This window comes from Malaya genurostris, chromosome 2 (genome assembly GCF_030247185.1).
Source record: "Malaya genurostris strain Urasoe2022 chromosome 2, Malgen_1.1, whole genome shotgun sequence".
NCBI lineage: Eukaryota > Metazoa > Arthropoda > Insecta > Diptera > Culicidae > Malaya > Malaya genurostris.
Genome location: NC_080571.1, coordinates 114,952,614 through 114,979,160, shown reverse-complemented (window position 1 = coordinate 114,979,160; position 26,547 = coordinate 114,952,614). Strand labels below are relative to the sequence as shown.

Below are 26,547 nucleotides of genomic sequence, written 5' to 3'. Positions count from 1 at the left end.
CAATTCAAATTATGATTTTAGCTGTTTCGTCTAAATTGATACTTTTGCTGCCCTGCATCAGTCATCATGTTACCAAAATATTCGTTTCCCAGATTTTATGTACACATTATAGGCGACATCCTTTTTTGCACATTGAAAATCGTTCATACGGGTTTGTGAAAATGTTTTTAATCCATTGCACACATCAATTAGTACCGGTACAGTCCAGGCATAATGTCGTACTGCATATTCCACTAGTATCACGGGAAAAAGATTTAGTTTGAAACTACCAACGAAAGCTACAAAAATTATTGAAAATTTATCAACCCGTTTAATGACATTTTCTATTGTAAATTGCTGTATTGCATCGAATCAACAAATCACGAAGTTTGTACTGTTACTTACCAATTTATATTTGCACAAGAGCACGCAGATAAACAAATTCAACTGACGCCATGAAATGAAAAACAATGCACACATAAGAGCTCTGCGTCACTTTTGTGTGAATATTACACACTTTTGTGTATATGTACACTGTATCGATAATATATCACAAAACATCTATGTAATATTCTGGTAAATTTTCAACACGGTTTATGTGCATTCTTTTCGCTGTGATATTACACGGAACAATGTGTAAAATTTTGCTCTTTCGGCGTTTTTATTTGAGTACATTTTTTATGCATAATATTACGCTATGGCTTTAAATATATAACCAAAAATCTGTGATTTCACATCGTCAATTAAATTACGTCGATTTTGTTTGAACGTCGCAGTGTATTACGAGACTGGTAATTACAATTTTATTTGCTGTGTGGTATTTACTATTATTTGAGTGCATAGTTCAAATGACCATGAGGTACAGGTTGCGGTAACTGTAATATTTTTCTGAGTGTACAAATTATGAAAGATAAAAAATAGCTGGCACCAATGCCGTTCAATACGGACAAGCGCAAAAACGCGACTTGTTGTCGGGTGTGGTGATTGTGGTTGTATTTATCTGTCAAATCGTTCGTTCTGTGAGGTTCTGCGGATCAAATTTGCAAATTTTGAGTTTGTTTTATATAAAATTCTAATTATAATAAAGTTGTTTTGTCACAGCAATTAGAAATTTATAGTTTATGCAAATTTAGGTAACATGCGAAACTGCTCAATGCGTGGCGAAAATCATACCGAATGATAAGTTTGTCCACTTCTCATCCTCGGGTGAGTATAACAAAAAGTGCTTACATTATCGGTTCATACAGATACAGACCAAATAATTACCTGCCATCATTGGCGTCAATAGACAAATGGGCATCGCACGTTTTTTATCGGTTGAATAGCTATTGTCACAAACTTCGTGTGAAAATCGCTTTCGTATGTTGGTACGTACCGTGTTTTTTAATAAGTGAGATTTTTCCCGTGTTCATTCGACCGCGCAATTTGGTGCTCTGGTAGCCGATGTAGGTGGTTAAAATATAAGCGATAAAAACAATTGATTTGCTCACGTTCGCATCTTTCTGTCGATATTAATTATTTGCACTTTGCACGGATATTTGAATTTCAGACGTGATTTGCAAACACAATCGACTATATCGCCGAGAGGTTTGCAGAGAGAAACCGAAATGGAGGAGAACGTTATCAGCATGTTTATGGACGTGAAACTGGACATCCGAGAGCGGAAGTTGGAGTTCTCCCATCTTAAGGTAAATTCATTCACCGTTTGAAATACTTAAGTTGATTTTTATAATGTTATGTGCAAAAAAAAGTCACTTGAGAAAGATTTTCGATCGCTTTCTGCTATTTCGTTCATCTGTTCCTTCTATTTTAATAAAAAAAATGACGCAAATATGCAAACAACTTTTTAATGTTTAAAAATATAATATTCTTTTAGTCTTGGACACGTTATTTCGTTCGTGTGGAAGCCGTCAAATGTTTCCCGTGCTATATAAAGATTTCATTCTTCAAATCACACAATGAAGACAGTACCGATTTGATTGTTCGGATCAATATTCCGGGCTTGACTGTTCAGATGGCAACTTCTCGCACTCGAGCGCACATATACGGCCTGTTTTGGAAGAACAATCGAAAACGTTGCTGTGCATATTTTGCTCTTCCTTCCCAATTACTGTGCGAGCGCCATTTACGCTGGATGAAAAAATCGATCCGCAACTTGGAGCTGTACCGACAAGAAATTTTACAGTTGCGACGAGCAAGTCGAACGCCAATGCATGAAATTAGACAGGAAATTCAACCGGATCCAGCCAATAACGATCTTGGCATATATCAGAATCTCGACATTACACAGAATATGGCCGATGTGCACGATATTCTTGGCCCGCTACCGAATGTTCCCGATCAGTTCAATAACATATCCCGACGAATCTCAAGCATATCTGGAATTTACGAAGAAATTTTCGACCCCACCAGGTCTTCCGCCGCTTTTGCAAGTGGTCCTCGCATGTCGATCGCTTCCGGTATCTACGAAGAGATGAAACTCACCGATCGTGAAGAGCTGATTGAAAAGTAAGTAAACTTACCTAGTCTCGGTAATTCGTCTAACAACATTAAATTTAAATTTACGAATGTGATTTACAGAAACATCGAGATAGTTGATGCAAAAAGCGATGATAATGCTCCGCCCTTACCTCCTAGACCAAGGTCTCACACAAACGAATTTGAGTTACAACGATCATTTACCACTCCGGAGGTGGATTTCATGAAAAAGAAGAAACATTGGCCATTGTTTGAATCAATGTTCGGTAGACGTAGAACTAACAGTGGATCGGCCAGTATTCCTACAAGTGAAATGAAGACTAACAAAAAGGGATCTCCGTCCAGTAAAGTACCATCAACGGGAAATCCAAAAGTTATCTACCGCGAAAAGATCACACAACTTCGACTGATGAAAAATAAAAGAAACAGTTTTTCCAGTCCCGATTTAAGTCTACTAAAAGTGGAGTGTGAAACCGGTAGCCGAGAACTAGCGACGGACAATCTTTCCGATGAAGGGTCATGCAGCTCGGAATTTTATATTAAAAATGAGGTGGACTACATCGAGGAGGATTGTTTTGTATCGTCAGAATTTTTGAATCGTTCATCGATAGAAGAATCAATGAGTAATTTACTGATAACAGGAAACAACGATAATACAGTCGAGGTAAAGGCAATGAATGTATCGGAACAGATCGTTGAAAATTTCAACAGTTCATGTAACACATCAACAGTAAACCTTGTCGGGTTCAACTGTACAATGGCACCAAAAGAATACATACCGTCTCCTCTAGTTGAATCCGTACCGGTTGGTTACTGCGAAATGGGAGCACCTGGTACTGGGTTCAACCGGCTTAAACTAAACGCTCTTGAACTGTCCAGTAACATTGAAACCGGAGCCGAAAAAGTGAATTCTATTTATATGAACATGAACAGCAATGCGATCAAAGCGGAGACGAGTCGATCAAGTTCAACTAGTAGTGGAGTTAGCAGCATTAACAGCAATCGAAGCAGTATTTGTAGTTCTGGTAAACCACGAAACTCAGTTGATGATAAAATATCCTCGTATTACCCTAATGAAGACTTTCGATCTGCACAACGAAGCGAAAAAAGTCCCATTTCTAGCAAAAGTCCACGAAAACGTGAAGAAAGCACTACGAAATCTGACCAACGCATTGAAGGCCATTATGTCACTATGTCATCGTCTAAAACCTCCCATCGAAAGTGTACTCAAGTCAGATCTTCCACATCACGCTACAGTAAATCACCCCAGAAATCTCCCTGTACTAGATTGAAACAAAATGCCAAGAGTACCACCGTCGATCAACCTGATCCACCAATCTCTGCATTGACCGTGAGTGACATCTCGCCTACGAAAAATAGTGAAAATAATCCACCGGAAACGACACCGACGCGTTATCAAAAATATGCCACTATTGCACGAAGCCTTTCTCCGTCTTCTAGTAAATATCAGGAAAAAAACTCCAGTAATAAGCGGTTCGGATCTTTGCCTCGTTTCGGGAAAATTGACCTCTCTCCTTTACGACTTAAAATCAACAGCGTATTGCAACGCCATACTCTGGAAAATCTGTGAGAGAAAACTAGGCTCCATTGCCCACCGCGATCGTCACAACAAAAACGGTTCTAAAATATTGCAATATTTTTAACTATTATTTAGGCAAACGTTGAGTGCTCAATTCCCAAGCTTAGCTTTATTAAAGTACATGTCTCGAACTGAAATGTTATTTTTGTTTCAAACATTTCCAGGCAGTGATAATTGATATTTCGTTCGGCAAATGTTGTTAAAAAATATCCATTGACGAATCATTACAACCACTTAAAAATACTATTAGATTAGCTTAGCTTTCCGCCTTCATCGTTGGTTTTCTATTGGAAATTGCATCACTTTTAATTAATAATAAATATATAAAGTTAGAATACGATTGTAAGCTAAATTATTTCATCTGCTATTGAATATTGGGATGCAACAGTTACTGTGATCTGAGCAAAAAGGTACAACTACGAAACCATCGAAGCAGAATCTCAATTAAGAACAGAGCCTTATGCGTAACATTAGAAAAAAAAAATTGTTGTCGAAAATCGGAGTTATTTCGAGTTTTAGATAGTATTTATGCAACAGGTTCGATGTTCTGTTTGGACACAATACTGAATCAAATATACATCGCATATCAATTAGGTATTAGCTTCTGCATTAGTGAATGATGAAACATTTATTCTAGTTAAGAAACATATGCTGGCGCTTTTTATTATCTGTAAATCTACTGATGCTATTGTGATTAAACTAACAATGTAAAACGTACAAAAAACTACACAGAAATAAAAACAAAATATTCAATACAATATTTTCAGTATTTTAATAGTGATGCTAAATTTTACCCTAAAACCAAACAACGAAAGAAAATTTTTCTTCCCTTTCCTGGTCGATAAACTCAACAGCAACAATTGTCAAATAAATAATACGGATTAATGGAAATTAACAATGTTCAATCGAGTACCGTTACTGATTTTTGTTTCTTTGGCACTCCAGTATAAGGATTTCATTTTGTTTAATTTCTCTTCTGATTTTTGGAAAGCGACTATGAAAATTTTCGTTAATTACCCAGTACTGACCGAAAGCAAGGACATCCTAATAACATAAAATCCAGCTCTTACATTTCACGAACAAATCATAAGCAACATCATTATTTGCGAGCATGGCACCGTCAGGCGAGTTTGCATCGAAAATAGCAGCAATTGAAATGATGGCCCTTATTACCGGTATCACTACACGGTGAAAACCAAGTGAAGTGATTGTGACCCTTATTATCGGTATCACTTCACGGTGAAAATCGAGCGAATTGAATTTTGGTCCTTATTACGGAAGCCGCTTCAGAGACAAAAGTAATTACTTGGATGAACTTGATGTCATTATGAACATCACACCACCAACATTTTATCGAAAAAATTAGTTTTTTTTTCACTACAGTGATCGCTTCACTATGCGCGATATTGGTAATAGGTAAAATCAAGTGAAGTGACATGTAAGTGAAGTGAATGTGAAAGTGGAAGTGAGAACGGTAATAAGGGCCGATATGTTAGATATACTGTTGTGCGGTGGCGTTGCTGAACGGTGGCGTTGATTTCGCTCCAAGCTGATAGGATCTGCCGATAGTCAAAGCATTCCAGTATCGTAACCAATCCAAGAGTAATCAATAGAAGAGAAAGTAAACATAGAGAAACTTTCACTTGCTTATACGGCTATTTGAAAAAACATCCGAGGTTTGTCTTTTACTCAGACAAAATTGTTTTCGAAAATCATTAGAACGAATTATGACTTTCAGACATAAGGATTATAAATGTACCCCATAAGTTTACAAAAATGATTGAATTAATTTCATAGGTTACATTTTATGATGAATCATTCTTTTATAGGCTATTCAGTAAGAGTGTGTCCAGTACAATTTTGGAATATTTAAGGGGCGGGTAGGGTCTAACACTTTTGAAAAATCATTTATTATTTTCTTTGTATTTTCTCATCGTGAAACATTTCAAGAATGTTCTGTGAAATTTTCAAGCCAATCGGAACAAAACTAAGTAAGTTATGGGCCTCCATCTTTGCTTATCTCATTTTTCAAAGAAGTAAGAGCTCGGCACACAGGCCCAAGATTTCTACTTCGATTGACTTAAAAACTTGACACAACATTCTTGATATGTTTCATTATAAAAGAATACAAAAGAAAAAATATGATTTTTTGAAAATGTTAGACCCTACGGGCTCCCTAGAGTAACAAATTGTTTCTTTCGATTTTATAGACAAACAATTTTAAACAGGTTTTGAAAGTCCGTGTCCATCGTCATCCAAAAACTACTGAACCAATTTTGTCGTGAATACGACTTACTTTACTATGGGGTGCCTTTTCAAAATTAGCCATATGGAAGAATGGGCAGAACTTAATCGTGAATATCTCGACTTGTATTAAAGGCAGCAACATAATTCTTTCACCATTTCATCAAAAATATGATCAGGAATTTAGGATAATATTTTGAACAGTGTGAGATAACCACAAACAACTCAAATATTAAGTTTTCTCAAACTTTGAAAACAACGCGGAAAACTTTTTATTTTTGCTTGGCTTTTTCGCGCAAGGACGACGATTTTGAGGTAGTCAGGCACATATCTTCAACTGACTGCGTATAAAAGAGGAAACGTGGTCGAAATTCGGTCATTGATTCTTTGTCGATAGTTGAACGTGTTCAGACGTGTTTTCGTTCTCTCGCGTTTGTTCGTTCGTTGTCGAGTTTTTATGGCGAAACGTAGACGCCGCTCGGGAGGCTCAAAAGCTAGTCCCAAGGCGAATCCTAAGCGTAACAAAAATAACACACCCAGTCCGCGTGTGGTTATTCAAACCCAGAACCAGAATCAATCCACAATTGGTGATATGATGTCAGTGCACTCCGCTCGTTCGGAAATAAGAAGCAACCGTACCGCAACCAACGTAAGCGATGTCAACGGATTCGGTGGCCCTCTCGATGAACTGCCCGAAGAAGAAGAAGAAGCTAAAGTGAAACTTCCACCGCTGATGGTGAAATCAGTTCCGCTCGCAACGTTACAGCGTGAACTGATTCGAAATGGAATTCAAGCCGAATTCAAGCTGTGTGGTATCGGCATCAAGGTGATGTTGCATACCAAATCCGAGTACGTGAAAGCAAAAAATTATCTCGATCGTGCTGGTGCAGAGTATTTCTCGCACGATTTGGCAACGGAAAAGCCATTCAAAGCAGTGGTACGTGGTTTACCGCTGATGAGCGGTAATGACATCGCATCGGAGCTGGCCGAACGATACAAGCTCCAACCGGTTGCTGTTTTCCCGATGACTAGGAAGGATGTCACCAACAAGTATCGCGATTGTCTGTACCTCGTGCATTTTAAAAAAGGTACAGTGACACTGAACGCTTTGAAAGCTGTTAGATCCATCAGCAGTATGATCGTGAGCTGGGAACCGTACCGTGGGACAAACCGTGACGTCACCCAGTGTATGCGCTGTCTGAACTTCGGACACGGTACACGCAACTGCCATCTTCAACCGAGATGCAACAACTGCGGTCAGGTGCATTTAACGTCTAGCTGCCCTGCAGAAGGAGACGCCGTATTGAAATGTATTCATTGCGGTGAAGGTCATCGGTCTACCGACAAGCAGTGTCGCAAGAGGGAGGAGTACAAACAAATACGGAAACGTGCATCGCAGAATCATCAGCCTGGAAGAAAACCCAACAAGGGTCCGGTTTTCAATAACGGCGAGTTTCCTTTGCTGGCGTCAAATCGGAAGAACGGCGCTGGAACTTCCTCCACACAGCAACTGCCGCCGCAGCCAAATCCTACGGTTCTCTGGTCATCGTTGTTGGCAGGATCCGGAATGCCACTTGCTGGAGTGAACGGTCAACCAGCTCAGGTGAGTCCCCATTTAACTACCCCTCATTTGGACCAAAATCTTCCGCCCAAATTTACCACAGAACAACTCTTGCCGATCTTCGCAGAGATGTGCAACAAAATGCAAAAATGTCAAACAAGATTTGACCAGATTTCTGTGTTAGGGCAATTCATTATACAATATGCCTGTTAACCCGTTAAATATTGTTTTATGGAACGCCCGCGGATTGTCGCGGAAACGAGTTGAGTTGTGTGATCTCTTGGAGCAACAATCAACAGATATCGTAGCTATCACGGAAACGCATTTAAAACCCGGAAATAACCTATACCTTCCTGGGTTTAACATAGTTAGGCTGGATCGAACCCACTCGGGCGGAGGAGGTGTCGCTCTAGCCATCAGGAAAACCATTAAATTCACCATTCAACCACACTATCGAACATCTGTTATCGAAGCCGTCGGTATCGAGGTGTCTTCCGATACTGGAAAAATTATTATTATTGCCGCTTATTGTCCGACACAGTGCTATGACGGCAATGGGATGGCAAGGAAATTTAAAAATGATCTTGCGAAGCTAACCAGAACCGACAAGAAGTTTATCTTGGCTTGCGATTTAAACGCGAAACACGAGACATGGCGAAATATCCGTAGGAATAAAAATGGGTGTCTTCTCTTCGAGGATCTACAGCTGGGTTATTACACTATCCACGCTCCGTATCAGCCGACATATCTTTCGCCTGCCGGCATCTCGTCCACCTTGGATATAGTTCTGTCGAACTTCGACTTACTGAGCCAACCAGTTACAACAAACGATCTCAGCTCTGATCATTTTCCGGTTTCATTTCAAATCGGTGGTGATATTCAGCGCGGTGAACCGCAAACCAGAAAAAACTACCACGACGTCAACTGGGTGGAATTCGCCCGGATTGTTGATCGGCATATCGATGCAACCAAAGCGTTGAATTCCACTGACGATATAGATGAAGCTTTATCCGAGCTAAAGGCCGCTATCTCTGTAGCTGAGAACCACTGCGTTAGACAGGTTCCGATCCACGGAGTATTGCTTAAAATCGACTCGATGACCAAAGCAATTATCCGTCAACGTAACAAAGTACGGCGCCAATTTCAAAGGTCAGGCGATTTATCGAAAAAATACGTTGCATCGAAATTGTCAGAGCTGATCAGTTCTCGAGTTGATGACTTGAAAAACGAAAACTTCTCGTCAATGATCCGAAGGCTAGACCCGTTCTCGCGGCCTTTCTGGAAGGTGTCAAAGGTATTAAAGTCAAAACCGAAACAAATCCCTCCGTTAACTCAGAACAACGACATTCTGGTCACACCGTTTGAAAAAGCGACCGCAATCGGCGAACACATTTTGCGCTCTCACAATCTGGGTAATTCCGTTGTCAGTCTCATGGAAGACGCAGTTCGAGAAACGATGTCCACATTGCGTAACACCCGCTGCTACGTTCCGGAAAATGTTAAGGTTAAACCCGAACAAGTTGCCGCAACAGTAAAAGCATCCAAAAACATGAAGGCGCCGGGCTTTGACTCGATTTTTAACCTTACATTAAAGAAACTCAGCCATCAGACCTACACCTTTATTGCCAATGTTTTCAACAGATGTCTCGATATAAACTACTTTCCCTCGGAGTGGAAAATCGCCAAGGTTGTACCGTTACTGAAACCATCTAAAGATCCAACGAATCCCTCTAGCTATCGTCCCATTAGCCTTCTGTCGTCGCTAAGCAAGCTCTTCGAAAGACTCATCTTAGATCGTGTTCTGTTGCACATCGAAAACAACAACATTTTCTTGCCCGAACAGTTCGGATTCAGAAAGGGACATTCCACAACTCATCAGTTGCAAAGAGTAGTGAACATCATCGACCGTAACAAGCACGTCGCAAAATCTACAGCTATGGCTCTACTGGACGTCGAGAAGGCATTCGACAACGTCTGGCACGAAGGTCTCATCTACAAGATGTATCGCTACAACTTCCCAGTGTACCTCATCAAGATAGTGCAAAACTATCTCAGTGGCAGAAGCTTCAAAGTCAGCGTGAACGGAACCCTATCGAACGGGTTTGTTGTACCCGCCGGAGTACCTCAGGGTAGTATTCTCGGACCAGTATTGTACAACGTCTACACCTCGGATTTCCCTCGACTTCCTGATGGTTGCCAATTCTGCTTCTTCGCGGATGATACAGCTATCCTTTGCAAAGGAAGGGTCACAAAACATCTCACCAAAAAGCTGCAAAACTGCCTTGATTCCGTTGTCAGCTACATGAACACCTGGAAGATAAAAATTAACGCTTCCAAAACTCAGGCGATCCTGTTTCCATACAGTCTATCTCAGCGACTCACTCCTCCAGCTGATTACAAGATCGTGGTTGATGGGCTTCCAATCGACTGGTCCAATGAGGTGGTCTACTTGGGGCTCACTTTTGATCGTAAACTACTTTTCCGCTCGCATGTCGACAAGATAAAATCTAAATGCTCCTTGCTCATTAAATGTCTCTACCCGCTAATCAAGAGAAGGTCATCTCTTATTCGCAAGAATAAGCTAGCTGTTTACACCCAGATCATCGCTCCAGTGTTTCAGTACGCGTTGCCTGTGTGGGGGAGGTGTGCCGTTACACATCGGAACAAAATCCAAGTGCTGCAGAACAGAGCCCTGAAAATGATTCTGGATCTTCCGTGGTTCACCAGGACTTCAACAGTTCATCAACTAGCAGACGTCACTACCGTCGACGAGAAAATAACTGCAGCCAATAGAAAATTCCAAGAAAAATGTGCAATCTCAGAATATCCTCTAATTAGTTCGCTATTTTAGTATTTGTTTATAGTTTATAGTTTTAGTTGTAGTTTTGTTATATAAATCAAACTGTCTATCAGTTAAACTGTTAAAAAAAAAAATTGAATCAAAATTATTAACTAGTAAATTACCGTAAATCAAAAGATGAAAAGTAACATTACTACATCACTTGACATGTAATATCATACAGAAATGTAACCAAAGAGAAACAATAAATATTTAATGTAAAAAAAAAAAAAAAAAAAATGAAATTCGGTCATTTCTTCTTGTGCGTTGGATGCAAGCAGACGTCGTGGGACCAGCAGCTTCGGAGAGCAGACCTTTTGCGTGGTGCCAAACCTCAAACGCTCAGGTCGTGCTCTCATTTGGACTTCAGCCGTCAGGTGGAGCAGTCGGCAATGAAAGCAGACCTTTTGCGTGGTATAAAGCCTCAAACGCTTAGGTCGTGCTTTCATTTGGACTTCAATCGTCGGGAGCAGCGGTCATCGATAATGAGAGCAGGCCTTTTGCGTGGTGCCAAACCTCAAACGCTCAGGTCATGCTCTCATTTGGACTTCAGTCGTCAGGTGGAGCAGTCGTCAATGAAAGCAGACCTTTTGCGTGGTATAAAACCTCAAACGCTTAGGTCGTGCTTTCATTTGGACTTCAATCGTCGGGAGCAGCGGTCATCGATAATGAGAGCAGGCCTTTTGCGTGGTGCCAAACCTCAAACGCTCAGGTCGTGCTCTCATTTGGACTTCAGCCGTCAGGTGGAGCAGTCGGCAATGAAAGCAGACCTTTTGCGTGGTATAAAACCTCAAACGCTTAGGTCGTGCTTTCATTTGGACTTCAATCGTCGGGAGCAGCGGTCATCGATAATGAGAGCAGGCCTTTTGCGTGGTGCCAAACCTCAAACGCTCAGGTTCGTGCTCTCATTTGGACTTCAGTCGTCAGGTGGAGCAGTCGGCAATGAAAGCAGATCTTTTGCGTGGTATAAAGCCTCAAACGCTTAGGTCGTGCTTTCATTTGGACTTCAATTGTCGAGAGAAGCGGTCATCGATAATGAGAGCAGACCTTTTGCGTGGTGCCAAACCTCAAACGCTCAGGTCGTGCTCCCATTTGGACTTCATCCGTCAGGTGGAGCAGTCGGCAATGAAAGCAGACCTTTTGCGTGGTATAAAACCTCAAACGCTTAGGTCGTGCTTTCATTTGGACTTCAATCGTCGGGAGCAGCGGTCATCGATAATGAGAGCAGGCCTTTTGCGTGGTGCCAAACCTCAAACGCTCAGGTCGTGCTCTCATTTGGACTTCAGCCGTCAGGTGGAGCAGTCGGCAATGAAAGCAGACCTTTTGCGTGGTATAAAACCTCAAACGCTTAGGTCGTGCTTTCATTTGGACTTCAATCGTCGAGAGAAGCGGTCATCGATAATGAGAGCAGACCTTTTGCGTGGTGCCAAACCTCAAACGCTCAGGCCGTGCTCTCATTTGGACTTCAGCCGTCAGGTGGAGCAGTCGGCAATGAAAGCAGACCTTTTGCGTGGTATAAAGCCTCAAACGATTAGGTCGTGCTTTCATTTGGACTTCAATCGTCGGGAGCAGCGGTCATCGATAATGAGAGCAGGCCTTTTGCGTGGTGCCAAACCTCAAACGCTCAGGTCATGCTCTCATTCGGACTTCAGTCGTCAGGTGGAGCAGTCGTCAATGAAAGCAGACCTTTTGCGTGGTATAAAACCTCAAACGCTTAGGTCGTGCTTTCATTTGGACTTCAATCGTCGGGAGCAGCGGTCATCGATAATGAGAGCAGGCCTTTTGCGTGGTGCAAAACCTCAAACGCTCAGGTTCGTGCTCTCATTTGGACTTCAGCCGTCAGGTGGAGCAGTCGGCAATGAAAGCAGATCTTTTGCGTGGTATAAAGCCTCAAACGCTTAGGTCGTGCTTTCATTTGGACTTCAATTGTCGAGAGAAACGGTCATCGATAATGAGAGCAGACCTTTTGCGTGGTGCCAAACCTCAAACGCTCAGGTCGTGCTCTCATTTGGACTTCAGCCGTCAGGTGGAGCAGTCGGCAATGAAAGCAGACCTTTTGCGTGGTATAAAGCCTCAAACGCTTAGGTCGTGCTTTCATTTGGACTTCAATCGTCGGGAGCAGCGGTCATCGATAATGAGAGCAGGCCTTTTGCGTGGTGCCAAACCTCAAACGCACAGGTCATGCTCTCATTCGGACTTCAGTCGTCAGGTGGAGCAGTCGTCAATGAAAGCAGACCTTTTGCGTGGTATAAAACCTCAAACGCTTAGGTCGTGCTTTCATTTGGACTTCAATCGTCGGGAGCAGCGGTCATCGATAATGAGAGCAGGCCTTTTGCGTGGTGCCAAACCTCAAACGCTCAGGTTCGTGCTCTCATTTGGACTTCAGCCGTCAGGTGGAGCAGTCGGCAATGAAAGCAGATCTTTTGCGTGGTATAAAGCCTCAAACGCTTAGGTCGTGCTTTCATTTGGACTTCAATTGTCGAGAGAAACGGTCATCGATAATGAGAGCAGACCTTTTGCGTGGTGCCAAACCTCAAACGCTCAGGTCGTGCTCTCATTTGGACTTCAGCCGTCAGGTGGAGCAGTCGGCAATGAAAGCAGACCTTTTGCGTGGTATAAAGCCTCAAACGCTTAGGTCGTGCTTTCATTTGGACTTCAATCGTTGGGAGCAGCGGTCATCGATAATGAGAGCAGACCTTTTGCGAGGTGCCAAACCTCAAACGCTTAGGTCAAGCACTCATTAGGACTTCAGCCGTCAGGTGGAGCAGTCGGCAATGAAAGCAGACCTTTTCTGAATTTAATTCTTGAACTCAGATCCAGTTCCTAATTTCAGAATTCTTCAAATCGGTTCTTTTTAGAACCATAATAATACTCCCAAAGAATTATGCGAAATTTTACTTTTCTGTACTCTATACAATCCATTTTTAAATTGGTTGCAGTTTGTAGAACTTCCTTCTGATTTGCTATATAAAATGCATAGCACCGACTCAGAAGCCATTCATTTCGAATTTGGCTGTCGTTGTCAACGTATCGATTATGGCGCGATCGAGGCATCTCCAGGCGAAATACAAAGCTTGCTACCGCAAGCGGAAGAAGCAGGAGGCTTCAACAGAACTCGCAGAAGGAGAGCCGAGTCGGCTGTTGAGACGCGTTGAGCAGACAGTAGCAGAGCCGAGTGATGGAGGTGGTTCGTTGAGTTCGCAACCGAGTGGAGTACAAGATGAGCACTCGAATGGAATCCGATCAGGTATGTTATTATCACTTATTCTGAATAGTGACGTATTGATTTTCCGATCGGATCCAAGCTACCCTGGATTTCGACAGCGTTTTTAGAAATATCAATAATATTCGTTCGAAGTTCTAGTGATAATATTACGGATAGCAGAATAACGGTTCTTGATATTTTCCAATAATCTTACATCCTGTTGATTAACCTTAATGCGCGCTGAATAATCGATATTTCATATGATTGATTTTATTACTTCAAAACTTTTAATGTCATTTAGTAATTTGTTCATTACGATTAGTATGATTATTATTATTATTATAATTATTATTATTATTATTATTTATTATTATTATTATTATATTATTATTATTATTATTATTATTATTATTATTATTATTATTATTATTATTATTATTTTATTATCAAAATTATAATTGCACAACGGAAGTACACATTTCAAAACGGACCATTGCAATTGTCTCTTAATGAAATCTTCGTACTTGAAAGTTTTCATTGAAATTACCTCAGAAATTTGTTGTACCCAGCCTATATTAGTATATTAAAAATGAATTGTTTTACGCTTAGAATATATAGTTTTGCATTCCATTACCAGCTGCCGAGAATGAAATGTATGAATGGTTTTTTATTTTTTCATAGATATGATGTGTGTTTATGAAAGGGCTGATCGCGAGTTCAAAAAGCGGTTTACTGATAATGAGTTTGGTGTAGTGTGTAGCGTTTGCGATCGATTATGGTTTCAAAATGATTTGAAAACGATTAACAGAGAAGAGGAAAATTTGCTTATTACATTAGCTTCTTTTGAATCCACAGATAACTTTAGAGCATGTCAAACATGCCGAAGCAGTTTGAGACGTGGGGTTGTACCTAAGCTAGCAAAAACGAATGGTTTTGTATATCCCAATCGTCCGCTAGGTCTACCTCCACTTGATCCCATAAGTGAGAGACTCATCTCACCAAGAATACCTTTTATGCAGATTCGCCGTTTGCGTCATGCTGCAGGTAGTCATTCAATTATGGGACAAATTATTAATGTACCAGTAGATGTTTCTGAGATGGTTCGCGTGCTTCCTAGAAACATTGATGATGATTATTCATTCAATGTTAGCATTAAGAAGCATTCGATTCACAAATCATCCTATTTGAATGGATTCGTTAAAAAAGCTACTGTGAAAAAGTGGCTTATGTACCTTGTTGATACTCCATTATACCGTCGTTATAATATAGTCATCAATCAAGATCAACTAAACCAGTTTGACCACTCATCGTCAACATTACTTGATCCTGACAACGAGCCGGAATGTATTGATTCTGAGAGTGATTTTGAGCTTTTAATTGGACAACAACAAACGCTCCTTTGGAATGAAGACCAGTGTTTGGAAATTGCGCCCGCTCAGAATAGAATTCCTCTGTCAATAATATATGACGAATTTGCGGAAGAACTCTCATTTCCAGATATTTATTTCGGGCATCCACGCACTTATAGAACTGATGTTCATGTTACACCATTTATGATGGCTACAAGTGAGCTCAGGCGCCAGGATAGGCGAGGTGCCAAACCGAAACACCTGTTGTATATGGCAGCAAAAATAATGCGACTTCGTGTTTCAGAAGGTTTGCACAGCACTTTTAAGTGTATGGGAACTGCGAATATAACTCGCGAAATGTTAAAGAACCGAGAGTTCTTGGAGACTTGCATTGAGCGTAATTTATCGTTTCTCAAATCTATCCCAAATTCAGTTCAATATTGGCAACAACGTAAGCATGATGTTTTCGCTATGATTAGACAACTTGGAAGACCAACAATATTCATGACTTTGAGTGCCAATGAAACTCGATGGCCCGAATTGTTAAAAATTTTACATAGACTTTCTGATGAACATATCGCTAATTTAGCAAACCCAGTAGATCAACTGACTGCTTTGCAGCGAGCTACACTCGTTAGTGAGGATCCAGTCACTTGTTGCATTTATTTCAATAAACTCGTGGATACCTTGCTCAACATATTATCTTCGTCAAGATTTAGTCCCTTTGGTGAATATTATGTGGTCGATTATTTCAAAAGAATAGAGTTTCAGCATCGTGGCAGTCCACATGCACACATTTTGCTGTGGTTAAACAATGATCCTAAAGAAACAATTTCAGAGGACATGCCCGCTACAATTGAACTTATTAATAGACTTTGTTCCATCAATTCTAACAGTAATCAGGTACATAAGCATACATTTACCTGTTACAAACGGAACGAAAAGCGATGTCGGTTTAATATCCCATATTGGCCCATGGATCAAACAAGAATTATTTTGCCAATGCCATCGAATGACTCCCGTCGTAATCGGTTGATGAAAAAAGGTGAAGAAATGCGCGAAAATTTGAATATAAAAATTTATGCGACATTAGATGAATACCTTTGCGATTGTAATTGTTCATACGATGACTACTTGGATGTAATTCGTGCCTCCACACCAAGACCTATAATTCTTTTGAAACGTTCCATGGAAGAACTTTGGACCAACCCGTATAATAAATAGGTTGCAAACAAATTACTGTCAAACATGGATCTTCAATTTATTCTAGATGAATATTCATGTGCTGCGTATGTTGTTGAATATGTTAATAAAACGAACAGAGGTATTAGTAACTTACATCTCGAATTAGTTAAGTTACAAGAAGAATACCCTGATCAAGATTATGCTTCATTACTGAAAAAAGTTAGTATTAAAATGCTAAATTCAGTAGAAATGTGTGCCCAAGAAGCTGCTTGGTACTTACTACGTCAACCAATGTCAGAAGCCAGCCGGAAAGTACAATTTATACCCACCATGTGGCCACATGAACGTATAAAGTCTAGAAAGCATACTAAACAAATGGACGAGGAAGGAATTGATGATGATTCTACCGATGTTTGGACGCTGAACATAGTACAAAAATAGCTTAAGCAGTGTGCCTTAATATTATATTATATTATTGAATAAAAAAAAAATAGTACAAAAATATGAAAAGCGTGCAGATCTCGATGACATTTGTTTAGCTGACTTCGTAGCGTGTTACACGAAGGATAACAGTAACACGAATTCGTATAAGAAGCGAAATGCACCTCGCATAGTGCGATGGTTGAAATATAAAATGTCTGAATTAAACGATTACAAGCGTGAAATGGTTCTTCTGTTTCTACCATTTCGAAATGAAGCTTGTGATATTCTTGATCGTAACAAGTTCATAGATTTGTATGATCAAAATAAAACTATCATATTCGACAAGTTAAAAGAATATGATTGTGATATTAAGTTGGAACAGATCGTCGAAGAATATCTTCGTGTTGCAGAAGAAAATGAAAGTGATGATCAACAAAAATCCAACGATAAACACAATGAGTACGTACGGGCCATAACTATGGAGCCCAACGATGATGATATAGAACAGTTGCCTACTGGTGCTCTGTCAGCTGTCATAAAAAAAAGTACGGGTGTGTAATGTCAGAGACATAACTGGATGTCGTGAATACGAATATGACACGCTTTATTTATACTTCCGAATTCGAATTGGTAGTTGATCGATTGTTTGAATTGTGCAACTTCCCCCTCTTTCATTAGTAGAATTTTAAACGATGCGCCTAGACTAGATTGCAGATTAGTTACATTAATCATTCTGAAACGCAATTAAATATTATGAAATAAGCAGTATAGTTCTTTATAATAAAATAATGGTGGCTCTGAAAAGAACCTTTTATGAAAGCGTTCGTGATGGAGAGTGACGAGTTGAGTTCGAATTCCGATGGATACCGTTGACTTTCGATGGATACCGCTGACTTCCTTCATCTGTTTCCAGGCTGACCAGGCTGTTGTCCGTGGGTGCGATACTGATATGGTTTGTGTAGGTATAGCGTTCACAATCGATTACAATCTTTCAGTAAAGGAAACTTCAAGTTGCTGGATTGATCAATGATACAATAGGCCTGTGATATGAAAAGTATGAAATATATCTACGGCTTTCTACATTGATGTTCCTAGCAAAAACAAGATCGATACATGTGCCTCCAATCGTAGTAGCTTGTGAAGGATCAGATTCCATATCCAGCTTCATATACTTGCTCATGAAATCAATGAATTTAATATTATCTTGTTTTGAGGCATCTATATTGAAATCCCCCACAACGATCATCGGTGTAATTTTACGAGAATATAAAAATAAATTACGCGTGATGAAAAATTGCTTCTCTTTGTAAGTTGTATCTGGCGAAATATATAGAACAGCTAACAGTGTTTTTATACCATTTAGCATAATATCGATTGCACATATGTCGCCGAAATTGTCAGCCAACAACAAATTTTCATCATATTGCTCACTAAGTTGTTCGAGTTTATGAACAGTAGCAATCAAAGACGCAGTGTCCTTTAGGTAAATTGCAACACCACCAGCTCTACAATTAGAACGTTTATATTCGGCGATGCAATTATAGCCTGTTATACTCACTGCAGAACAATTGTCCAACCAAGTTTCACTAAATGCTAAAATATCAACTTTGGTTAGTATATTGTCAGTGAAAATATCTGAAGCATGAGCATTTAAGCTTTGAACATTGAAACTGATTAAGCTTAAACCTTGATTTGTCATAGCGATAAAATCCAACAGTGCGTCACTGATTGTGGATAGTTTATGACTGGATAGTCGGTTTAACTCTGTTCTCAGTTCCGTCATTCTGGGCGAATCACTACCCTTTGAGTGCCAAAATTTGAAGAAGTTCTTTTGGTTAGTTAAGTAAAGCCCATCCATTGTTGTCACCCGTGACAATCCAACATATACTAGTTGTTGTTCCAAAGATTTATCGTAGTCAAGTACAATTTCAGAAAATGTACCTCCCTGCGATTTATGGACCGTGAGTGCACATGCACTAACTATCGGAAATTGAATTCTTTTACAGTTGATGCTACCAAGCTTAATATTGGCTGATCGTTTTAATATAGGTACCCAATCAAATTGCAGTTGACCTGGGTTAGAATACACTAAAGGTCTAGATTTGACCTTTAAGCTGGCACCGATAATATTACTCACAAATTTTAGCCATAATCGAATAATGCGCTCTTCGGGATTATCATCATCATGTTCGATAAATTTAAGCTCTCCTATGGCCCCGTTAACTAGCCCATCTTCGACATCAATGTTAGTTGAGATCATATAGGGCATTCCAAGCGTCAACCGTAATAGATAAGGTAGACCGCCTGTTTCCACTACGCTCATCTTATGCATCTTTAATCTAGCACTAGCTAGTTGTTCCGCATTTCGATAACCTGTGAAAACATCGTTGACAATAAAATCATAGCCCTCTCGTTCACGCAATGCTTCCGTATTATATCTTTCAACATCCATATTGCGATGGAAGAGACGTATAGCATTCGGAACATTTTGTTTACACCACTCAGCTGTTCGAAAGCGGCTTTCAATACGCTCATTTTCAGAATCAGTAAGTGGCATACCATTACCTATTTTAGTAAGTATGGAAGAAAATTCAATGTCAGCTTGTCGCATAACTTGAACTAATGGGAAGAAATTAAGTGATTGCCAGAGTACAGGTCCAAGAATAGAGTTTTTACATGGCTTGAAAACTGGCCGTGCGTTCACAGGTGGCAGTTGGCGAAGATCACCACAGAATATTATATGAATTCCGCCAAAAGGATCATCATAGTTCCCAGTGATGTCTTGCAACCGAGTGTGAATAATATTAAGCATATCTGCGCCAATCATGCTTACTTCGTCGATAATAATCGCTTTAACGCCTGCAAAAGCATTGCGATACAGTTGAAGTGCTTCGAACCCAAGTTTTGAACTACTTCTACGTGCCATTGAAATTCGAAAAGCAGAATGAACTGTAGTGCCTCCAATAGCTACCGCTGCTTTCCCTGTTGATGCACAGGCGACATATGCGTTTTTAAGTAAATTGTGTGCTTGACTAAAACGATTATAAGTCTCCATCAATATTTTCAGAGTAAACGTTTTACCACATCCTGCGGGGCCAGTGAAGAATATCTGCAAAGGCGTGTTCATACCGTCGAACGCATGCAAAATATCAATCAAATGTAAAATCAATTTTCTTTGATCTACATTTGTGGCCCTGACCATAGCACAATAATCCTGTTTGCTCATGACATTGGTACGTTTTTTTATGACAGCTGACAGAGCACCAGTAGGCAACTGTTCTATATCATCATCGTTGGGCTCCATAGTTATGGCCCGTACGTACTCATTGTGTTTATCGTTGGATTTTTGTTGATCATCACTTTCATTTTCTTCTGCAACACGAAGATATTCTTCGACGATCTGTTCCAACTTAATATCACAATCATATTCTTTTAACTTGTCGAATATGATAGTTTTATTTTGATCATACAAATCTATGAACTTGTTACGATCAAGAATATCACAAGCTTCATTTCGAAATGGTAGAAACAGAAGAACCATTTCACGCTTGTAATCGTTTAATTCAGACATTTTATATTTCAACCATCGCACTATGCGAGGTGCATTTCGCTTCTTATACGAATTCGTGTTACTGTTATCCTTCGTGTAACACGCTACGAAGTCAGCTAAACAAATGTCATCGAGATCTGCACGCTTTTCATATTTTTGTACTATTTTTTTTTTATTCAATAATATAATATAATATTAAGGCACACTGCTTAAGCTATTTTTGTACTATGTTCAGCGTCCAAACATCGGTAGAATCATCATCAATTCCTTCCTCGTCCATTTGTTTAGTATGCTTTCTAGACTTTATACGTTCATGTGGCCACATGGTGGGTATAAATTGTACTTTCCGGCTGGCTTCTGACATTGGTTGACGTAGTAAGTACCAAGCAGCTTCTTGGGCACACATTTCTACTGAATTTAGCATTTTAATACTAACTTTTTTCAGTAATGAAGCATAATCTTGATCAGGGTATTCTTCTTGTAACTTAACTAATTCGAGATGTAAGTTACTAATACCTCTGTTCGTTTTATTAACATATTCAACAACATACGCAGCACATGAATATTCATCTAGAATAAATTGAAGATCCATGTTTGACAGTAATTTGTTTGCAACCTATTTATTATACGGGTTGGTCCAAAGTTCTTCCATGGAACGTTTCAAAAGAATTATAGGTCTTGGTGTGGAGGCACGAATTACATCCAAGTAGTCATCGTATGAACAATTACAATCGCAAAGGTATTCATCTAATGTCGCATAAATTTTTATATTCAAATTTTCGCGCATTTCTTCACCTTTTTTCATCAACCGATTACGACGGGAGTCATTCGATGGCATTGGCAAAATAATTCTTGTTTGATCCATGGGCCAATATGGGATATTAAACCGACATCGCTTTTCGTTCCGTTTGTAACAGGTAAATGTATGCTTATGTACCTGATTACTGTTAGAATTGATGGAACAAAGTCTATTAATAAGTTCAATTGTAGCGGGCATGTCCTCTGAAATTGTTTCTTTAGGATCATTGTTTAACCACAGCAAAATGTGTGCATGTGGACTGCCACGATGCTGAAACTCTATTCTTTTGAAATAATCGACCACATAATATTCACCAAAGGGACTAAATCTTGACGAAGATAATATGTTGAGCAAGGTATCCACGAGTTTATTGAAATAAATGCAACAAGTGACTGGATCCTCACTAACGAGTGTAGCTCGCTGCAAAGCAGTCAGTTGATCTACTGGGTTTGCTAAATTAGCGATATGTTCATCAGAAAGTCTATGTAAAATTTTTAACAATTCGGGCCATCGAGTTTCATTGGCACTCAAAGTCATGAATATTGTTGGTCTTCCAAGTTGTCTAATCATAGCGAAAACATCATGCTTACGTTGTTGCCAATATTGAACTGAATTTGGGATAGATTTGAGAAACGATAAATTACGCTCAATGCAAGTCTCCAAGAACTCTCGGTTCTTTAACATTTCGCGAGTTATATTCGCAGTTCCCATACACTTAAAAGTGCTGTGCAAACCTTCTGAAACACGAAGTCGCATTATTTTTGCTGCCATATACAACAGGTGTTTCGGTTTGGCACCTCGCCTATCCTGGCGCCTGAGCTCACTTGTAGCCATCATAAATGGTGTAACATGAACATCAGTTCTATAAGTGCGTGGATGCCCGAAATAAATATCTGGAAATGAGAGTTCTTCCGCAAATTCGTCATATATTATTGACAGAGGAATTCTATTCTGAGCGGGCGCAATTTCCAAACACTGGTCTTCATTCCAAAGGAGCGTTTGTTGTTGTCCAATTAAAAGCTCAAAATCACTCTCAGAATCAATACATTCCGGCTCGTTGTCAGGATCAAGTAATGTTGACGATGAGTGGTCAAACTGGTTTAGTTGATCTTGATTGATGACTATATTATAACGACGGTATAATGGAGTATCAACAAGGTACATAAGCCACTTTTTCACAGTAGCTTTTTTAACGAATCCATTCAAATAGGATGATTTGTGAATCGAATGCTTCTTAATGCTAACATTGAATGAATAATCATCATCAATGTTTCTAGGAAGCACGCGAACCATCTCAGAAACATCTACTGGTACATTAATAATTTGTCCCATAATTGAATGACTACCTGCAGCATGACGCAAACGGCGAATCTGCATAAAAGGTATTCTTGGTGAGATGAGTCTCTCACTTATGGGATCAAGTGGAGGTAGACCTAGCGGACGATTGGGATATACAAAACCATTCGTTTTTGCTAGCTTAGGTACAACCCCACGTCTCAAACTGCTTCGGCATGTTTGACATGCTCTAAAGTTATCTGTGGATTCAAAAGAAGCTAATGTAATAAGCAAATTTTCCTCTTCTCTGTTAATCGTTTTCAAATCATTTTGAAACCATAATCGATCGCAAACGCTACACACTACACCAAACTCATTATCAGTAAACCGCTTTTTGAACTCGCGATCAGCCCTTTCATAAACACACATCATATCTATGAAAAAATAAAAAACCATTCATACATTTCATTCTCGGCAGCTGGTAATGGAATGCAAAACTATATATTCTAAGCGTAAAACAATTCATTTTTAATATACTAATATAGGCTGGGTACAACAAATTTCTGAAGTAATTTCAATGAAAACTTTCAAGTACGAAGATTTCATTAAGAGACAATTGCAATGGTCCGTTTTGAAATGTGTACTTCCGTTGTGCAATTATAATTTTGATAATAAAATAATAATAATAATAATAATAATAATAATAATAATAATAATAATAATAATAATAATATAATAATAATAATAATAATAAATAATAATAATAATAATTATAATAATAATAATAATCATACTAATCGTAATGAACAAATTACTAAATGACATTAAAAGTTTTGAAGTAATAAAATCAATCATATGAAATATCGATTATTCAGCGCGCATTAAGGTTAATCAACAGGATGTAAGATTATTGGAAAATATCAAGAACCGTTATTCTGCTATCCGTAATATTATCACTAGAACTTCGAACGAATATTATTGATATTTCTAAAAACGCTGTCGAAATCCAGGGTAGCTTGGATCCGATCGGAAAATCAATACGTCACTATTCAGAATAAGTGATAATAACATACCTGATCGGATTCCATTCGAGTGCTCATCTTGTACTCCACTCGGTTGCGAACTCAACGAACCACCTCCATCACTCGGCTCTGCTACTGTCTGCTCAACGCGTCTCAACAGCCGACTCGGCTCTCCTTCTGCGAGTTCTGTTGAAGCCTCCTGCTTCTTCCGCTTGCGGTAGCAAGCTTTGTATTTCGCCTGGAGATGCCTCGATCGCGCCATAATCGATACGTTGACAACGACAGCCAAATTCGAAATGAATGGCTTCTGAGTCGGTGCTATGCATTTTATATAGCAAATCAGAAGGAAGTTCTACAAACTGCAACCAATTTAAAAATGGATTGTATAGAGTACAGAAAAGTAAAATTTCGCATAATTCTTTGGGAGTATTATTATGGTTCTAAAAAGAACCGATTTGAAGAATTCTGAAATTAGGAACTGGATCTGAGTTCAAGAATTAAATTCAGAAAAGGTCTGCTTTCATTGCCGACTGCTCCACCTGACGGCTGAAGTCCTAATGAGTGCTTGACCTAAGCGTTTGAGGTTTGGCACCTCGCAAAAGGTCTGCTCTCATTATCGATGACCGCTGCTCCCAACGATTGAAGTCCAAATGAAAGCACGACCTAAGCGTTTGAGGCTTTATACCACGCAAAAGGTCTGCTTTCATTGCCGACTGCTCCACCTGACGGCTGAAGTCCAAATGAGAGCACGACCTGAGCGTTTGAGGTTTGGCACCACGCAAAAGGTCTGCTCTCATTATCGATGACCGTTTCTCTCGACAATTGAAGTCCAAATGAAAGCACGACCTAAGCGTTTGAGGCTTTATACCACGCAAAAGATCTGCTTTCATTGCCGACTGCTCCACCTGACGGCTGAAGTCCAAATGAGAGCACGAACCTGAGCGTTTGAGGTTTGGCACCACGCAAAAGGCCTGCTCTCATTATCGATGACCGCTGCTCCCGACGATTGAAGTCCAAATGAAAGCACGACCTAAGCGTTTGAGGTTTTATACCACGCAAAAGGTCTGCTTTCATTGACGACTGCTCCACCTGACGACTGAAGTCCGAATGAGAGCATGACCTGTGCGTTTGAGGTTTGGCACCACGCAAAAGGCCTGCTCTCATTATCGATGACCGCTGCTCCCGACGATTGAAGTCCAAATGAAAGCACGACCTAAGCGTTTGAGGCTTTATACCACGCAAAAGGTCTGCTTTCATTGCCGACTGCTCCACCTGACGGCTGAAGTCCAAATGAGAGCACGACCTGAGCGTTTGAGGTTTGGCACCACGCAAAAGGTCTGCTCTCATTATCGATGACCGTTTCTCTCGACAATTGAAGTCCAAATGAAAGCACGACCTAAGCGTTTGAGGCTTTATACCACGCAAAAGATCTGCTTTCATTGCCGACTGCTCCACCTGACGGCTGAAGTCCAAATGAGAGCACGAACCTGAGCGTTTGAGGTTTTGCACCACGCAAAAGGCCTGCTCTCATTATCGATGACCGCTGCTCCCGACGATTGAAGTCCAAATGAAAGCACGACCTAAGCGTTTGAGGTTTTATACCACGCAAAAGGTCTGCTTTCATTGACGACTGCTCCACCTGACGACTGAAGTCCGAATGAGAGCATGACCTGAGCGTTTGAGGTTTGGCACCACGCAAAAGGCCTGCTCTCATTATCGATGACCGCTGCTCCCGACGATTGAAGTCCAAATGAAAGCACGACCTAATCGTTTGAGGCTTTATACCACGCAAAAGGTCTGCTTTCATTGCCGACTGCTCCACCTGACGGCTGAAGTCCAAATGAGAGCACGGCCTGAGCGTTTGAGGTTTGGCACCACGCAAAAGGTCTGCTCTCATTATCGATGACCGCTTCTCTCGACGATTGAAGTCCAAATGAAAGCACGACCTAAGCGTTTGAGGTTTTATACCACGCAAAAGGTCTGCTTTCATTGCCGACTGCTCCACCTGACGGCTGAAGTCCAAATGAGAGCACGACCTGAGCGTTTGAGGTTTGGCACCACGCAAAAGGCCTGCTCTCATTATCGATGACCGCTGCTCCCGACGATTGAAGTCCAAATGAAAGCACGACCTAAGCGTTTGAGGTTTTATACCACGCAAAAGGTCTGCTTTCATTGCCGACTGCTCCACCTGACGGATGAAGTCCAAATGGGAGCACGACCTGAGCGTTTGAGGTTTGGCACCACGCAAAAGGTCTGCTCTCATTATCGATGACCGCTTCTCTCGACAATTGAAGTCCAAATGAAAGCACGACCTAAGCGTTTGAGGCTTTATACCACGCAAAAGATCTGCTTTCATTGCCGACTGCTCCACCTGACGACTGAAGTCCAAATGAGAGCACGAACCTGAGCGTTTGAGGTTTGGCACCACGCAAAAGGCCTGCTCTCATTATCGATGACCGCTGCTCCCGACGATTGAAGTCCAAATGAAAGCACGACCTAAGCGTTTGAGGTTTTATACCACGCAAAAGGTCTGCTTTCATTGCCGACTGCTCCACCTGACGGCTGAAGTCCAAATGAGAGCACGACCTGAGCGTTTGAGGTTTGGCACCACGCAAAAGGCCTGCTCTCATTATCGATGACCGCTGCTCCCGACGATTGAAGTCCAAATGAAAGCACGACCTAAGCGTTTGAGGTTTTATACCACGCAAAAGGTCTGCTTTCATTGACGACTGCTCCACCTGACGACTGAAGTCCAAATGAGAGCATGACCTGAGCGTTTGAGGTTTGGCACCACGCAAAAGGCCTGCTCTCATTATCGATGACCGCTGCTCCCGACGATTGAAGTCCAAATGAAAGCACGACCTAAGCGTTTGAGGCTTTATACCACGCAAAAGGTCTGCTTTCATTGCCGACTGCTCCACCTGACGGCTGAAGTCCAAATGAGAGCACGACCTGAGCGTTTGAGGTTTGGCACCACGCAAAAGGTCTGCTCTCCGAAGCTGCTGGTCCCACGACGTCTGCTTGCATCCAACGCACAA

At 40.5% G+C, this 26,547-nt stretch overlaps 2 protein-coding genes across 7 annotated transcripts in view; one reads left to right on the top strand and one right to left on the bottom strand.

Moving 5' to 3' along the window:
- The window catches only part of LOC131432502 (tetratricopeptide repeat protein 37), an 87,905-nt gene that overhangs the window by 2,001 nt on the left and 59,357 nt on the right, over positions 1-26,547 (bottom strand). The gene's annotated exons all lie outside the window — the stretch shown is intronic.
- LOC131432503 (serine-rich adhesin for platelets) lies at positions 1,002-4,815 on the top strand. 2 transcript variants are annotated; one of them, XM_058598823.1, is made up of 4 exons: positions 1,002-1,185; positions 1,529-1,667; positions 1,856-2,487; positions 2,560-4,815. In XM_058598823.1, exons 2-4 carry the CDS (start codon positions 1,587-1,589, stop codon positions 4,046-4,048), a joined length of 2,202 nt encoding a protein of 733 aa, XP_058454806.1. In that variant the 5' UTR covers positions 1,002-1,185; positions 1,529-1,586; the 3' UTR covers positions 4,049-4,815. The 2 variants fall into 2 exon arrangements, with proteins under 2 accessions (XP_058454806.1, XP_058454807.1); XM_058598824.1 differs by lacking the exon at positions 1,002-1,185 and adding an exon at positions 1,205-1,424.

Bases quoted from the DNA above. Each gene is read 5' to 3' on its own strand.
- LOC131432503 (XM_058598823.1), top strand. From the start codon at position 1,587: ATGGAGGAGAACGTTATCAGCATGTTTATGGACGTGAAACTGGACATC. The intron at 1,668-1,855 runs GTAAATTCATTC...ATATTCTTTTAG, and splicing joins TGGAGTTCTCCCATCTTAAG to TCTTGGACACGTTATTTCGT. The intron at 2,488-2,559 runs GTAAGTAAACTT...TGTGATTTACAG, and splicing joins CGTGAAGAGCTGATTGAAAA to AAACATCGAGATAGTTGATG.